General features: G+C 38.7%; 1 protein-coding gene across 1 annotated transcript; it reads right to left on the bottom strand.

The window, feature by feature from the left end:
• Nucleotides 1–2,154: 2,154 nt before the first annotated feature.
• On the bottom strand, nt 2,155–16,748 carry foxred1 (FAD-dependent oxidoreductase domain containing 1). The gene is made up of 11 exons (XM_034114388.1): nt 16,418–16,748; nt 14,471–14,691; nt 12,076–12,186; nt 11,287–11,405; nt 11,088–11,182; nt 10,302–10,403; nt 9,195–9,271; nt 6,983–7,110; nt 5,376–5,505; nt 4,703–4,807; nt 2,155–3,515 (listed from the first exon to the last, which is right to left on the bottom strand). The coding sequence occupies exons 1-11, from the start codon at nt 16,578–16,580 to the stop codon at nt 3,261–3,263; spliced, it is 1,506 nt and encodes a 501-aa protein (XP_033970279.1). The 5' UTR covers nt 16,581–16,748; the 3' UTR covers nt 2,155–3,260.
• Between the last annotated feature and the right edge of the window lie 987 nt (nt 16,749–17,735).

Raw genomic sequence — 17,735 nt, forward strand, 5'->3', positions numbered from 1 at the left:
TTACATGTGGCAGAACTCACGCTGAGTTGGTTTTAAGTCTTTTCATGGGATTTGTTGACAATAACTCATTGAGAATATCATAAGCTTTTATAATTTGACCTGAATCCAATTTAAGCCCTTTACAAGTTATTAAACGGTGAAACAATGGCTCTGATGAAGAGTATGTCAGAGCATGAGAACAAACAGTCAGTCATTTCCCTTATTTTCCATTATATTGGAAATACATCTGTTTAGTGTGGATTTACAACAGAATAATGCAGGTTATTGTGAGCACCTGTTTTACCGTGCAGCATGAACCATGTGGTCCACTTTAATCCTTACATAACACACTCAAGATTTACACTCAAGATCAGCCTGTTTGTTTTGAAAAGAAAATGGTACTAACATTTGAAAAAAACATATTTTTGGATTAAAAAGTTGTTAAACTATAAGAATAAACTCATTTAAAACATACGTTACATATGTATTCAACAGTTTACGAGCACATAATAGTATAATGATTATGACATTGCTCATTATGAAGTACATACTTAATACTTTTCATCATTTTGGTGCTTGGCAAACTAAGAAAACTGCTTGTGCTCTTGTTGTTTTTCCCAAGTTTCTAAGCATTGAATTCCTCCAGTTCTTTGTTTCACATAATTTGCAAAGCACATTTTAAATATTCAGCCACACACCACAGTGAGCAAACAAGAGAAAGTTAACTATCACACAGTATGTAAATTATAAAGTAACATTCCTCTAAGAAGCAGTTATCCTCAAGTAAAAGCAACACGTATCATTTCTGGGTTGTTAAAAATAAAAACATCTCAAACTTTTGCACACAAAACTTAAAACCTAAACGTAACCATCCACCATCAATCCTGTTAAAATAAAGCGTATGAAAGTGTAGTTTTCACCGTACCTGCTAAGTGAGACCATGGGTCCAGAGTGCTCACTCCGCTCAGACGCCTTTCTCTTCAGCGAGTGGCCATAGAAAGATTTTAATCCACAGTGAAATTTCCTAATCCCAGCCACATGCCGCCGTGCACACTGGAGAGCTCACAGTGACCCCCTCCATCACCAAAAACTTTCATATTAATACATAAAGAGCCATTTAACATGAGGAGAGGAACACCTTTCTGCATGCATTGAAGGAGGCTGCAGTGCTCATGCTGTGTTTGTTTTCAGCCCCGAGAACATTTGGGATTTGCTTCGGGCCTCCACAAAGAGAAATCCCTCAATTGCATTTCCCCATCCCCCCCTTCTTTCTGCATTCGAACCTGCCTCACATTTGCATCAAAATGAAAAGCTGCAGGGAAGAAATGTCTTTGACGTTTTCTCCTATAGCTGCAGGAGGAATTCTCTTCGTGGAGAATATTTCCAGGAACTGTAGATAATAAAAGAGAGGGTTGGGGGACGGTCATTGATCAGAAGCCCCTCAGAGTGGAGATGCCATTTAGTGAATGTAAATGAAGCAGGAGATGGATGGAGATGCAATCTATGGCTTTCTGAAATACTAGTTCAGCTTACTGTAACTTTCTGCAAAGCATGTCGTTAACTCAGGTTCATTTTAATAATCACCATGCACTTTGATAGTCGCTTAATCGCTATTTTATCTGCAAAACTGTCAGAAAATGCAGTTTTAAGCCTCTTAAATATGGAGCTTTTCTCTGTTGACTATGATATTAAAGTGAAAACATCTTTGGGTTTTGGGCTGACCAAACTGGGATTTACATTTTACAAGACTAAAAATAACAAAAATGTTGTGCATTAGTTTAAACATGATTTGATTCACCCTATTTTGTTCTAACCTTTACAAGAGAAGGGGTTCACAACAACAAACTACTGTTGTCTTTCATGATATTAAGGGCAATGTGTTTTTAGAAATGGAATACGCTTGCTGGTTATTTGTTTTAATAAATGTGAAATGCAGAAATAGCCCCCTCTAGTGCATAATATTTAAACAACACTAAATCACCTGTAGTGTTGTATATTTCTCTATCTGTAGTACTAAGCAAAGCAGTAAAAGCCGGCAGTGATTTAAATCTCCTGTAAGCAACTAAATGCCTAATTGTAACACCTCATTTTGAAATTTAAATACCACTATTATAAAGACATTTATAAAAAAACATTAACTTCAATCCAAATGAATGAAAAAAGTATCAAAGGTAAGACCATTAGACAAGGACAATATTTATAAATTACAAGTCAAAAGTAGACAGTAAAAACCGTGGAATAATGACAAATTTAGCAAAGTTTGGGTAAGACTAGGACACATTCTTCATTATCGTCGTCTTTACTGAAGGTAATATTTTGAAGAGCAAATAAATATATATGCTGTATATATATATATATATATATATTAGGGCTGTCTATTTAAATTAGCTATTCACAAAGCTTGTAACTATTTAAATAAACAAATTCATTAGCTTGAAAGCCCTAATATATATATATATATATACATAGGTATATAAGTGGAAGCGACCAATCACATGGTCTGTAGTTCGATTCCCAGCCCCTTCAGTCAACGGGTGTTTCTCAATGTCGAGGACGCTTCCTTGGTAGCACATGTCTTCCGAGTCAGGTCCTTCAGAAGCGAGGCAAGAATCCTTCCTAGCCTCGGAAAACGAAGAATGGTGGAACAGGCTAACAGGTGTGCGTCATATGCGAGGCCCCGCCTTAAATGGAGCGTGATTTCCGCCAAAGATTTTGGGAAATTGGTCCGTGCGCAAAGCATTGTGGGGACTTTAAGACCGCGGAGGATACACATGTGCAGCCTCGAAATTTCCCGCAACGAAGGACGCCGGCCTCGGTAGAATTCCAAGCATCCTGGACATTGGGAACAGTCCTTCGGCGGGGCTCGATGACGTAGCATCCTTGAAATAGTGGCTCTGGAGCAGCCTTCCTCGACATTGAGAAACACCCAACATGTCCATGCAACTTTGGGTAAGAAACGTAACCCCAAAATAGCTCCTGATGGCCAACGGTGTGTATAAGAGTGTGTGTGAGTGTGTGTGAATGAGTAGGTAGCACCTTGCATGGCAGTCCTGTTTTGTTTTATATCCTATATGTTGCACTGTTGGAAGAGCCACATCTACACTGTAGCTAATGTGCACACGACAATAAAGCCTTGAAACGTTGCCTCTGAATGAATGTGTGTGAACGGCTGAATGCTGACTTCTGAAGGGGTCACAAACACTGTAAAAGCGGCTACATCAAAGCAGTCCCTTTACCATAGCATGTGTAGGTATAATGTGGTTCTAGGTGTGTTGGTTCCTCTACACGATGTTCCTCTCCAGCATGGGCTCCTCCTGGATGATGCGTCTGAAGCCCAGGTTGCTGAGGTCGATGGAGGTGAAGTTTCCATCCAAGATGAGTTCAGCCACGGCTCGACCCACGGCGGGCGAATGTTGCAGACCGTGACCGCTGAAACCCGTCGCAAAGAACATGTTGTTGACGAGCGGGTGGAGGCCGATGACGCCGTTCTGATCGAAGGTGTTGTAGTCGTAGAAACCCGCCCACGCACTCGTCACCTGAGGGAGGAAGGAAGGAGGGAGGAAGGAAGGGGACATTAGTACACAACTCTGATTAATCATGCTTCTTTTCTACAATACAAACATAACGTGAAACAAGGGGAGAGGAAGGAAGTTTTATTCTCTGTCAAAGCGTCTTTGAGTTTTTAGAAAAGCGCTATATAAGTGTCATGTATTATTATTATTATTATTATTATTAAGGCTGCAGTAATACACAAAATGTATTTTATACAAATATAAACAGTGGAGGAGTTCAAGTATCTCGGGGTCTTGTTCTCGAGTGAGGGAACAATGGAGCGTGAGATGGGCCGGAGAGTCGGAGCAGCGGGAGCTTTACCTCACTGTGTGACGAACAGAGAGCTGAGCCAGAAGGCAAAGCTCTCTGTCTACCGGGCCATTCCCGTTCCTACCCTCACCTATGGTCATGAAGGATGGGTCATGACCCAAAGAACGAGATCGCGGATACAAGCGGCCGAGATGGGTTTTCTCCGCAGGGTGGCTGGCGTCTCCCTTAGGGATAAGGTGAGAAGTTCAGTCATCAGGGAGGGACTCGGAGTTGGAGCCAGTTGAGGTGGTTCGGGCACCTAGTAAGGATGCCACCTGGGCGCCTCCCTAGGGAGGTGTTCCAGCTGGGAGGAGACCGAGGGGTAGACCTAGGACCAGATGGAGGGATTATATCTCTTGGCTGGCCTGGGAGCGCCTTGGGACCCCCCAGTCAGAGCTGGTTGATGAGGGGAAAGGAACGTTTGGGGCTCTCTGCTGGAACTGATACCTCCGAGACCCGACCACGGATAAGAGGGAGAAGATGGATGGATGGGTGGATGGATGGATGGATGGATGAGTGGATGGATGGATGGATGGATGGATGGATATAAACATTCATATTCTGAAAAACCTATGATTGAGACGGCATGGCCACACTTCTAATATTTATAATAATACAAATCATCGTAATAATAATAATAAATATATGTACTAAATAAACCTTATACATATAGAGAATACTATTAACATGACCTATATACTGTATAATGCATTTTAAGGTATTATTAAAGTGTAACTGAATTAGGGTGATCATCATCTGAAATTGATCTGCAAAAGCAATTTTGCAAGTAATTAAGTCCAGTGGGCTAGCATAACTGTAGAACAATAACCAGGCAAAGAGATATATTCTTTCCACACCGTACCTTCAGCTTCTCTAAGGCCGGGACACGAGAGGCGAGGTGGGGCCAGATCTTCTCCTCAAAGAACTGGTGGTCCACCTCCAGGTCACTGGTGTCAGGCTCCAACGCCTACACAGGAGGGAAAAATACATATACAAAATGTTAGCAAGTTAATGTTTCCGATTATTCTGACAGACCATGAATGCAGCACAAATGCCGTTATTCCAGAAGTGTTTGTGACATGTGATTTGGATCCACTCCACGATATAATTGGTGATTCCTTAGCCCTTGACACACTCTTTTCTACAAAGTTTTTCTGCCAAGTTTTATGAAAATTGGGTAAGTATTGAGTTATCATTCGGAAAAACGTCAGAATGATGAGGAAATTGGGGGGAAAACAACCAAAAAAAACAAGCTCCATCTTTCCTTTCGCCAATTAACCCAAATTGTTATTTGAAACATCAGTATCACCCAAGAGCTTTATGAACATTGGGTAAGTATTTTGTACGTAATCATTCTGAAAAAGACCAGATTTATGGGAAAATTGGGGGGAAAACAACCAAAAAAACTGACACTCAATCTTACGCCAATCGAGCCAAATTGTTATTTGAAACATCAGTATTACCCAAGAGTTTCACAATCTATGCAGCCATAAAAGATATTAAAGCTAAGTGTGTACAACATTTGTTTTACAAACCTCCTCTGGTGAGGTCCCAGCGATGTAGTTTCCTCCCAACCCTTCCCTCCTGAACCAAACTCCAGAGTAATCGATCAGGAAGGGAGTGTCCAGACCGGGGCCGTCAGGACAGTTCAACACATATATGTACCTGCAAACAAGTAATATTACAAAATATATAAAGTTATATCTACAAGTTCTTCCATACAGTATATTTGTACCTGCCTCTGTGAACGTTCCTTAAGGGTTTTCATGCAGTCGTTCCGTTAAAGTCCGTTTTTCAGGGAATATTTGGCATAAAAACTGTAAAAATGTAAGAGCTTTCCGCTGTTTCGTCCTCTTGTCAGGGTTCAGCTTCTCTTTGGAGGAAGAGCTCCTTCAGGCGGCATGAAGAAAGATTTAGTGACGGTTTTACAGAGAAAGCTGGAAGGTGGTGTAGTGCAAAAGAGATGACATGTATTCAAAATGAAAACAAAAAAATGTCAATTAGTTCTAAAAAATATGCATATTTTTTTTATATGTTTTTTTATAAGTGTGTACCTCTGTTGTTTATGTAAATAACCTCAACATACATGTTGATGTAGAAGAGACATGAAGAAGAGGGGACACATGTTGATGTAGAAGAGACATGAAGAAGAGGGGACACATGTTGATGTAGAAGAGACATGAAGAAGAGGGGACACATGTTGATGAAGAAGAGACATGGAGAAGAGGGGACACATGTTGATGAAGAAGAGACATGGAGAAGAGGGGACACATGTTGATGTAGAAGAGACATGAAGAAGAGGGGACACATGTTGATGAAGAAGAGACATGGAGAAGAGGGGACACATGATGTAGAAGAGACATGAAGAAGAGGGGACACATGGTGATGAAGAAGAGACATGAAGAAGAGGGGACACATGTTGATGAAGAAGAGACATGGAGAAGAGGGGACACATGTTGATGTAGAAGAGACATGAAGAAGAGGGGACACATGTTGATGTAGAAGAGACATGAAGAAGAGGGGACACATGTTGATGAAGAAGAGACATGAAGAAGAGGGGACACATGTTGATGTAGAAGAGACATGGAGAAGAGGGGACACATGTTGATGTAGAAGAGACATGAAGAAGAGGGGACACATGTTGATGTAGAAGAGACATGAAGAAGAGGGGACACATGTTGATGAAGAAGAGACATGGAGAAGAGGGGACACATGTTGATGTAGAAGAGACATGAAGAAGAGGGGACACATGTTGATGAAGAAGAGACATGGAGAAGAGGGGACACATGATGTAGAAGAGACATGAAGAAGAGGGGACACATGTTGATGTAGAAGAGACATGAAGAAGAGGGGACACATGTTGATGTAGAAGAGACATGAAGAAGAGGGGACACATGTTGATGTAGAAGAGACATGAAGAAGAGGGGACACATGTTGATGTAGAAGAGACATGAAGAAGAGGGGACACATGTTGATGAAGAAGAGACATGGAGAAGAGAGGACACATGTTGATGTAGAAGAGACATGAAGAAGAGGGGACACATGTTGATGTAGAAGAGACATGAAGAAGAGGGGACACATGTTGATGTAGAAGAGACTTCTAATAGGTGACCTAAGATATACCAGTTGAGTGAATACTGACCTTTTGCGTGGCTCCACAGGAAGTGAGATTCCCAAAATGGCAGCCAGTTTCCCAGAAAGAGCTCCGGCTGCGTTCACCACCATAGCGCATTCCATTGGCTGATACTCCAGACTGTTGCTCAGCTGCACCTGGTCACATTATCACATTTCATTTCTATTTGTTCCGTTCATGCAACTTAATGTATAATAATTGTTAACAAAACATGTCTCTGTAAACACACCATTGACCGAAAAGGAGCAGGGAGAAGAAACTAATCTGATATGACCTGCCCCTTCATGTTTCTTATTCACAGCCAAACTTAACAGTATCGTAGGAAAATAAGAGAAACACAAAAAATACTTATTTCCCACTTGAGAGTTAACGAAAAAAAAAAAAAAAAAAAAACAACACCACCAAAACATCACATGTACAAAGAAAAGTGCAACATCTGAGTCCTACTGGAGAAGAAGGGGGAAAGCGGCGCATTATTATAATAATAATAATAATAATAATAATGGGACCTGCAAATAAAGAACAGACATCATGATGAACACCAGGAAAAAGAAGCAAAGGAGGTGTATTATTTGTTTGTATTATTGTTAGCTTACATATGTATTCTGTATTTTGCATTTTGTTTATTTTGTAAGTAATTGCTGTCGTCTAATTTTGTACTAGTTGTACTTCTAGTAATTTTAATTAAAAATAAATAAATGTTGTGCTGTACATGTTGTGTATTAATCAATAACAATCTGATCACAAAAAAAAGGAGTTGTATTATTTTTTAAAGTGCGTCTTTTGAGCATCTTCTTCAAAAACTTGATTGTGAGAACTTGTTTTTTTCACATTTACTAAGAACACTGATTTGAAAACTTTCTAAACTTGATTACATTGTCAATCCTGCTCTTGTTAAGAAGAAGAAGAAGATGGGGAAATTCAGTTTCCACTCTGTCGTACACACACATGTTACGGGGGTTAGGTGCCTGGCTCAAGGACACTTCGGCAGTGGCCCAGGAGGTGAACTGGCTCCTCTCCAGTACCAGTCCACACACTCCGTATTATTCGTGAACCGGCGACCCTTCGGTCCAAAGTCCAATCCCCTACAGACTGAACCACTGCCGCTTGTGAACAACATGATAAGCTGAGTTTACTTTAGTAAAGCAAACGTTTTTTTTATATATTAAGCAAAGAGAAGTGTCTGACACCAGGAATACAAAAGCAAAGGAGTTGTAATCTTTTTAAAAAGCGCTATATTAGCATCTGCTTCAAAACCGGCATCTTTGTGAGAACTTCATTTTTTTACATTTACTAACAATACTTATTTAACAACTTTCTAGATATATAAAAAACATGTCTATGAAGTGTTTTGCTCAAAATACCAAACAGATCACCCATTCTAGCCATGCCTCATATCCCTCTATTTCACTTCCTGTTTCTAAAGTGATGATTTGGGGTATAAAGCTTTAAAAAAAAAAAATTGATAAAAATAAAAAAGGAGGGGTCTGAGCTCATGCGGGACCCGGCAGCTACTGTCTAAACTAAATGCTGCCGTGATGAAACGCCATATCATGGATTATCAAGGATTCTCTCTGAAACAGTATGGAGCTCAAAGGCTTTCTCTCTTGCCGGTTATACCACAAGGTGAGTTCCTTTTTATTTCCTGCTTCTTCACACACATGCTCTCCAGTACAGGTTAGCTCTGAGTGTTAGCGATGCTAATGTAAACACCGACCATATTACGTCCAAAACAGTCGGGCATTGTTTCTGATAGCAACGTTTCTGATAGGGCCGTGGGTCCACATTTCAGATATTACGTCATATCGGACGCAAATCTGGATCAGCTCCGTTGTTCCCCCGTTTTTAGAGATTTGGGTACGGAGGAAAAGAGAGAGGGTTTTATTTTCTGACGCTGCGTGAGTTCCCTGACACACCGGGGACACATATGTATAAAAGACATCAACAAGTGCATTTTGCATGATAGGTCCCCTTTAAATAATGAAAAACTTTGATTAAATTGTCAATTGTGTTTTTGTTAAGCTTGTGAACAACATGATAAACTGAGTTAAGTAAAGCAATACTTATGTTTTGTATACAAAGCTAAGAGAACTGTCACCACACGTTGCTGAATATTTAAAATAAAGATCTTTGAATTGAATATTGAATATTTTATTTATTTGTTGGACGTCACAAACCTTTGTAACATTGAATTTAAACACCAAGGTGTAGCCACACTTACTTTGACAGATTTGATCCTGCTTTGAGTCACTTGATCACCTTCAGCGGTTGTAGCAATGGTTGATGTGTATTTAAAATCTGTGGAAGAAATTAAAACAGTAATATCAGTCAAAAGACACCAAAAACAAATACAAATATATATATTGGTTATCTATACAATACACCATTTTAAATATTTAGAAATAAGTTAGAATACACTAGATTAGACCCAACTACAACAACTAAAAAATAGGATTTTATATACATTAGACATTAAGTGTGGAAAGGCGTAATACATACGGTGTTGAAAATCCTTCAGTTATATATAATTAATAAGTGATTCTTTAACAAACTTAAAGATAACAAAGCCTAAATAACCCACTAGATTAGACCAAACTATACCAACTAAAACATACAAATAGGAATTGATATACATGGGAAGGTAATGTGTAATACAAATGTTAATTCAAATAGAACATGTTGAACCAGACTTGTCTTACTGGTGTTCTTGTGTTGAAATACCTTCAGTTATATATAATAAATAAGTGATTCTTTAACAAACTTAAGGATAACAAAGCCTCTAGTATGCATCAGTCAACCCTCTCAGTAAACACAGAGCTGAATCCAGATCAAATGCACGCTGAAGGCTCTTTGAGCAGGTTTTCTCTCAGTGATTGTGCCGTTATGTTAAATGTTTGTGTCTTGATATCTGTCTCTGTTGATGTTACACATGGAGCTGCTGTGATGCAAGTCAAATGTCAGACTTGATCTGACCATCAAAGTATTATCGTATCAAATCAAATCAAATCAGGTTTTATTTATAAAGCACATTTAAAAGCAATTTTTGGTCGAGCCAAAGTGCTGTACATGTAATAAAAACACAATTACTACAAACACAGTAAACGACAATAAATTACAACAGATATATCTTAAAAACAAAATAAAAATAAAACACGCAAAAGTCAGGAGTCGTGCTCCGCTCTAACTAGAAAGCCAGAGAGAAGAAGTGTGTTTTTAGTTTAGATTTAAAAACCCCTAGGGTCTGGGCCGACCTCACATGGAGGGGCAGAGTGTTCCAGAGCCTATCGTATCGTATCTATATCGTGATGTTTCAGTTTTAACCCCTCACCTGTGACCTCTCCGACGCACTGCTCCGCCCCCAGAGAGAGAGCCTTCCTCTTGAAGGCCTGCAGCAGCGTCCAGGGGTCGAACCAGCCCTCGTTCTCCAGCCCTGGAGGAGGAGGAGGAGGAAGTGCTTTAACTTTAGAACATGTATTAATATTACAGAGTGGGAATCAGGAGTCGGAAATACTTTATTTATCCCTGGGGGAGTCGTATGGATTTCGTAAAAGTCGCTCGATTTTGAGTTTGAGAAAATAATGAATCAATTAAATGGAAACACTTCTTGAATTATACTATAACAAGTCCTGCTTTCAACATTTTACTTAAGTGAAAGTATTCATTTCTTCAGGTTTAATCTAAGTTACTTTTAATTACATTTGGTTTGTTTAAAAAAACTATTGATGTTACAGATTATTTTGAGATTTCCAAAATTAAAATATATTAAATAAACTCTACTTCCCGTGTTTTTTCATTTTTTAAGACTTTTTAAATATTCATTAAAGACATTTCATTATAATGGTTATAAAGGCCTTATTTTTTAGAATAAATTAATAGAATTTATATTATATTTAGAAATAATATGTACAGTACGGCATATGTACACACGCAAATATATACTGTACAGCATTATAAAAAATCCATGTAAAATCAGTGTTTTCAATTCAAATTCAAAACACATTTTCTTATAAAATCTGGCAATAACCAGCTGAGATTAAAATGTTTTAAGTTGTCCTATTATGTCAAACACGTTGTAGTGATTACATATTATCAATATTATAATTGTGTCACTCACCGTATGAAGCGAGCGCGACACCGTCTGTGTTTATCCACGGAAACTTCTCCTTTAACTGCGTCGCAGAGAGAAGAGAAACATGGGCTCCGAAGCGCCTACAGACACACAAATAACCATTTATTTAAAAAATATAACAAATATAATTGTGCCTTTGAGCTACAATTCAAAACTACAACTCTGGATGAAAGATGGCCGACACCTCTGGGTTTTGTAGTTCTCCTCCATGATGTGAGCCACTTCCTCGTTGGCCAGGAAGAGGTATCCTGAGTGGTTGAACTGGAGGTCCACCGGGTCTTCATTCAACACGTGGAGATGTTCCTGAGATGCAGAAAAATCATTTACAAACTAAGAAAATGAAAAATAACCGAGAGGAGATTTTGATTATATTAGAACATAACATTTTTTTTAGGCATGAATAGAATTTATACACTAAAGAGAAATTGAAAAGAAATTATAAAAAATACAACAGAAAATACTTTTTGATAATATTAGAAAATAGGAAAGTTATGTCATTTTTGAAGAATATTTTAAGCCATGAATTGAACTAATGCAGTACCGATAAAAGGTAGATGGGACACTTAAATTAGTATAGAAATACCCATTACATTTGGGAAGAAACGGCATTAAATCTAATGTATTAACCAATACATGAAAATAATTCAAAATGTAATTGTTTTAATCGTAAATGGTAAAATCAATTAGCAACCAAACTTACATTGAGAATATTATATGAGCCATGAAGAGGCATACAATTAGAAGATCTTGCCAGAGTGTTTTTATACCCGTCTTATTCTTAACTTGTTATTATTTCTGTATTTTTGTCTCTTAACGTACATTTTATTCCGTGTTTCTCTTGCATGTTGAATTGCCTTAGTGTTGAAATGTGTTCTGTCAATAACTCTGCATATTTACATAACAAAAGTGACTGTGACATTTAATGATTTAAAGGGCCTGTAATTCATTGGCGTTGCGTGCAGACTCGACCTACATTGATGTTCTTCATGAATTCAGCGGAGGCCATGGAGAGGCAGATGTTCTCGGGCAGAGAGAACTGCTGTCGGATGCCTCCTGCAGAAAGCACGGTGGAGGCCTGCGAATACTGCGGAGAAACAAGAAGGGGAAGCATTGAAGACGACATTACGTTACAAGCTGCTGTGTGTTATGTTGGGGAGGATTTTAGACTCTTTTTTAACCTACAGACCAGGGCTCGAGCTTAAGGACGTCCCGTCGTCCCGGGGCCGAAAAAAATAGGGTCGGGGAGGATAAAAAATAATCTTGGGACGAATTTGGGACGAGAGTTAAAATAAAAATACCCTGATAACTCTACTACAGTACGAACGGCGATGAAAATGAAACTGACTGCACGTTTTGTGTAGCACACAGTTATTAAACCTCCTTGTCAACATAAACACACACGCACAAAACATTTAGCAAACCGCGAAATACACACACACACACACACACACACACACAGCTGTGCCCGCAAACTCCTGGCCCGCAAATTATTGGGTCTAGCTATGTACTGAGTGTGTGTATTTCGCGTTGAGTGATGTACAATGACAATGGCATCCCGTGGAGGAATTCTGCAATTGTTTACGTTACATCACGAAAACGCACAGCAGAACCTAACCCTGGAGCGCCGGCCTCTTTATTTACTAACTCCTCTTCATCCCCTATGGGTAATAAGGCTGAGATGAGAACTCTCCATCGTATTTAGTCCTTAGCAATATGCTGCGTCTCTCCCCATGTAGGGATGGGTACCGAGCCCCGGTATTAAACGGGCCCCGGGCCGGAATTATTAAAGACAGTGGTAGCGTTAAGTTCCGACGTTATCTGACTTTTTATCGGTAGTGGAGACATTTAAAACATATATGTCATGTATTATTGCTACATGAACATTATATCGCAGTTTTAGTTTCGCCAACTCCGTTTCTAATATGCAATAAGTCTACAAAATGCGTCTATGATGTATTTTCGATCTTATTTTCGATCTTTCCAATCCAGACGAGAGAGCTCTCTCCCCCGTCTGTGTGCGAGGGGGCGGGGCAGTTTGTAAAGGTCTCCTGACTGTGTTACAGACTGTCATCCTGGTTAGTGGTTACTCTGGGTTCTGTCTTCTGTCTTCAGGACAGAGTGTTGGATGTTTTTGATAATTGGATAGAACTTGATTGGATTCAATATTAGAGTAACTTTCTCGCTTGTGTGTTTTTTTTAAATATATTTGGCCTTTGTTTATGTGTTTGACTGATTTACTCAATTAAAAAGGTTGATGAATTATCATCTAATGATTTGTATGATGTTTTATTTATGTTAAAGGTCACTTTGAATGATTTTAACTAATGATAATGTAGAAAAACTAATATTTTAAATTCGGGACGGTCCACATTAATTTCGGGACGGCTTAGATTGTATTTCGGGACGGTTCCGGGAGGATGGTGAAAGAAGTTAGCCGAGAGCCCTGCTACAGACGCTCTTGTATCTTGTCCTTTTAGTGTCAAAACTTTTATTCTACCTCAGATATATTACATATTTTCTTCTTTGATTAATTGTGGTATTAAAACCTTATTTCTTTTCCCAACTTGCAGAGAAATTCCCTCTCAAATACACATTTTTCAGGCATTTTTGTCCAGAAAGTTTACCATAATTTCACTCATCTAGGAGCTGCTGCAAGTTTAAATAGAAAAGGTGATTTATTTTTTGTTTCTCCTCCAATCGTTTCATCCTTCCTCATTGCAAACTATTCAAAACCCAAATGGAGAACAACTAATGCCTTGAAATACCAGATGACATTAAGATACGAAAAATAATAAACACTAGTTTGTGTGAAATTAGAGAGAAAAATAAATTCGCCAAGAAAATTGCGACAGAAACGATACCGGCAAGAATGAATAAGTAAAGGTGATGGCCTGATTAAATTATGCAATGTACTATACTACAAATGTACAAAGTATATGTTGTTCTTAAAGTTTGCCATTGTTATTGAATTCAAGCGATTGTTTGTTTTATATAAGTGTATTTTCTAACTGTGCAAAAACCATTAAATAATGGTTGCGTTGCAGCATGTTTGAAAAGGTACATCAAGTGGTTTTAAGTTGCAATACCGTCAGTCATATATAATAAATAGGAGATTCTTTAACAAAATTAAGGAAAACAAAGCCCCTAGTATGAGATAGGATCGTAATGTTTTAGTTTTAATCACTAACCTGTGACCTCTCCTATCCTATTTTTCAATTGTGCAAAACCATTAAATAAATAAATCATACTATAGGATGCAGCATGTTTGAAAATGTCCATCAAGTGGTTTTAAGCTATACATACTGTTGGATGCTTTTTAAAAGGTGTAAACAACAATGCATGATAATGGGTCTCTCCTGGTCTCTCACCGTTGGGTCCTTCTCCACCACCACCACCTTCACTCCTCCTCGCACCCTCTCCTTCCGTTTGATCCAGTAGGCGATGGACCAGCCGATCACGCCCCCCCCCACGATCAAAATATCCGCCCTCGCTGGAGGGAGACTCCGGTTCATCTCCAGCGGGCTCCAGTCGCTCCCCGGCAGAGCGTCCAGAGCCTTCTGCCTCATGGCCGCCAGCTGGACCTCCAGGTCTGAATCAAATCAACGTTTATTAATATAGCCAAAAACCAGGGGTGGTAGAAGTACTCAGGTCTTGTACTTGAGTAAAAGTAGAAGTACTCAGGTCTTGTACTTGAGTAAAAGTAGAAGCACTCAGGTCTTGTACTTGAGTAAAAGTACTCAGATCTTGTACTTGAGTAAAAGTAGAAGTACTCAGATCTTGTACTTGAGTAAAAGTAGAAGTACTCAGATCTTGTACTTGAGTAAAAGTAGAAGTACTCAGATCTTGTACTTGAGTAAAAGTAGAAGTACTCAGATCTTGTACTTGAGTAAAAGTAGAAGTACTCAGATCTTGTACTTGAGTAAAAGTAGAAGTACTCAGATCTTGTTCTTGAGTAAAAGTAGAAGAACTCAGATCTTGTACTTGAGTAAAAGTAGAAGTACCAGAGTGTAGGAATACTCTGTGACAGTAAAAGTCCTGCATTCAAAATGTTCCTCAAGTAAAAGTATAAAAGTATTCTCATCAAAATATAGTGAAAGTACAGTAAAAGTAGTCATTGTGCAGATTGGTCCATTTCAGAATAATATATATGATATGTTTTATAATGATTGATCATGAAAGTGTTCTCAAAGCTGGTAAAGGAGCAGCTAGTTTGAATGACTTTGTATACTGCAGGGTAGCTTGTGGATTTACTCCAGGTGGAACTAAAGTCTGATTTAACACTTGATTAGATTTCACATCATTCATCCACATCTGTAAAGTAACTGAAGGTATTAAATACATGTAGTGGAGGAAAAGTACACCATGTACCTCTGAACTGTAGTGGAGTAGAAGTACAAGGTAGCAGACAATGTAAATACTCAAGTAAATGTCAAGTACTGGAGTAAATCTACTTAGTTACTTTACACCACTGTTGACTTCTCCTGGTAAATGGAGCAGCTTTAAATCGACTGTAATGTTAGGATAAGCAGTGGGGCTGAATCATCATAATTTGGCAGATTTTGAGTCGCACCAGACCACAATTTAAGATCTTTTCTAGAACTTTATCTCTCACTCTACAATTCGGCTTGTATACATTTTTTATTTTGACTTCCTTTTGTAACTGGGTCAGCTTTAAATCGACTGCGGTGTAAGGAGAAGCAGTGGGAAATGTACATTATATTTTGACTAACTGTTGCTTTAAAGCTTATATGCATGCCGATGTGTAGAAATACATTTGATTGTTCAACAGAGGATCTCAGATGTGACATACAAGTTTCCTACATCGATGAATTAACAAATAAAGGAAGGATTGGAGGTTTTCTGACTGAGACTTGGCTAGCTTTTCTGATGATTACCTCTCGAAAACTTTCTCTGATTTGCACATTTTGAGAGAACTAACTGTTTCTTGGACAATTACATGCACGCCGAATTGTAGAAACACATGTAATTGTTTAACGGAGGGCTTCCAATGGGACATATAAGTGTCCTAAATGTGTGGATCAACAAACAAATCAAAAAGGAGTATTTCTGACTGTGATCTTGTTTAATTATTTGTTCTCTGACACTTCCTATGATGTAAAATTGTGAATAAATAACTTGCTTTGACGAAAATATGAATGCCGAATTTTAAGGGGACATTTAAACAATCAACAGAGAGCTTCAGGTGTGACATACAAGTTTCCTACATTTGTAGATTAACAAACACATACATAATGTGATGATTTCTGGCTCTGATTTGGCTTGGTTAGATGACACTTCCAATAATGTCCCCCTACCTTTAAAGAAGTCATTCCGGAGAGGTCTGCTTGTACTCAGGCTTTTGCATAACGTTACATGTCCATACTTCCATGTGTTTGGTTGTGTCACCCGATTTGAGGAAACTGGAAATAACCCATGTGCTTTCCGCAGATTCACATGCACCCTTCGCCACGTTGACATTGCTGCAAGCTAACTATCTACTTAGCTAGTTTGCTAACAAAACAGTAAAGCGCCAACAAAAACAAAAGCAATGTGAGAAATCTTGCATGTCTCTGTTTTTTAAAGTGACTGTCCAGACAACTCTGTAATCTGACAGCGAGGTCGAATAAAAGTCAAAATAGACAAAACCAGGAAGAGAAAACGCCGGTTTCTGGACGGCCTTCAAAATAAAAGCACACATTTGGATATCAATTAGAATTCATTTATTAGTCCCACAGAGTTTGCAGGGGTCTCAAACTCAAGGCCCGGGGGCCAAATCCGGCCCTCGACTTCATTTTATTTGGCCCTGCAAGAGCTTGCAAAGAATATAATACGTTTATTATACGGTTAAATACCACTTTACAGAAGCAGGTTTCCCATAAACTACATGTCCCACAATGCATCTCGTTTTGTGACATGCGCACTGAAGAGACTTGCAATTATTTGCACTGGACTTCTGCTTTCAGACGTAGTTAATTACTAAGTTATTATCCTATCCGATAATAATCCAATTCAGAGGCAATAATGTAATATAATACATTATTTTATATATATATTATATATTCATATAGTTACAACCGACCCTTTGAGTGCAACCTTTATGCGAATGTGGCCCGCGATTAAATTGAGTTTGACACCCCTGAGTTACAGCCATAGGCATCATTTGAGCTGGGGACTCTGGGGATATCTCCCGAGTCCCCACCACTTTGTAAAAGTATAACTTATAAATGTTCTGAGAAATAGCGTGCACAAATAAATCGAATAAACAAGAAGACTGGTTTAGTGTCAAGATGTGCAATTTGGACATGTTAGTAAACTTTAATAGAAAATGCTGTGCAGCAGCAGGGCGCAGGCACTGCACAAGCAACAAATAATTCCTCCTTACTCTGCTGACTCTAAAATGACCCCAAAAACATGCAGCAATGTTGTTTGGCCTATTTGCCTGAAGTAAATGTTGTCTTTTTGTTTTATTTTCATGTCAGAGAGTACCAGAATGCGTAGTTAAAAAAAAAAGATATATCCAGTAACATGCCTCAAAACAGAGATTTATACGACAGTGAACAGTAAAAGTTTGCACATTTCGTCCCTTTCTTTTATTGCATTTGTTGAATTTTTGTGAATATTCAAGCAAACTTT

Source organism: Trematomus bernacchii, unplaced genomic scaffold, assembly GCF_902827165.1.
Source record: "Trematomus bernacchii unplaced genomic scaffold, fTreBer1.1, whole genome shotgun sequence".
Classification (NCBI taxonomy): domain Eukaryota; kingdom Metazoa; phylum Chordata; class Actinopteri; order Perciformes; family Nototheniidae; genus Trematomus; species Trematomus bernacchii.

Bases quoted from the DNA above. Each gene is read 5' to 3' on its own strand.
- foxred1 (XM_034114388.1), bottom strand. From the start codon at position 16,580: ATGTCAACGTGGCGAAGGGTGCATGTGAATCTGCGGAAAGCACATGGG. The intron at 12,187-14,470 runs GTGAGAGACCAG...GTTTCTCCGCAG, and splicing joins TGGTGGAGAAGGACCCAACG to TATTCGCAGGCCTCCACCGT. The intron at 9,272-10,301 runs GTGAGGGGTTAA...TTTCTTCCACAG, and splicing joins GTGCGTCGGAGAGGTCACAG to ATTTTAAATACACATCAACC.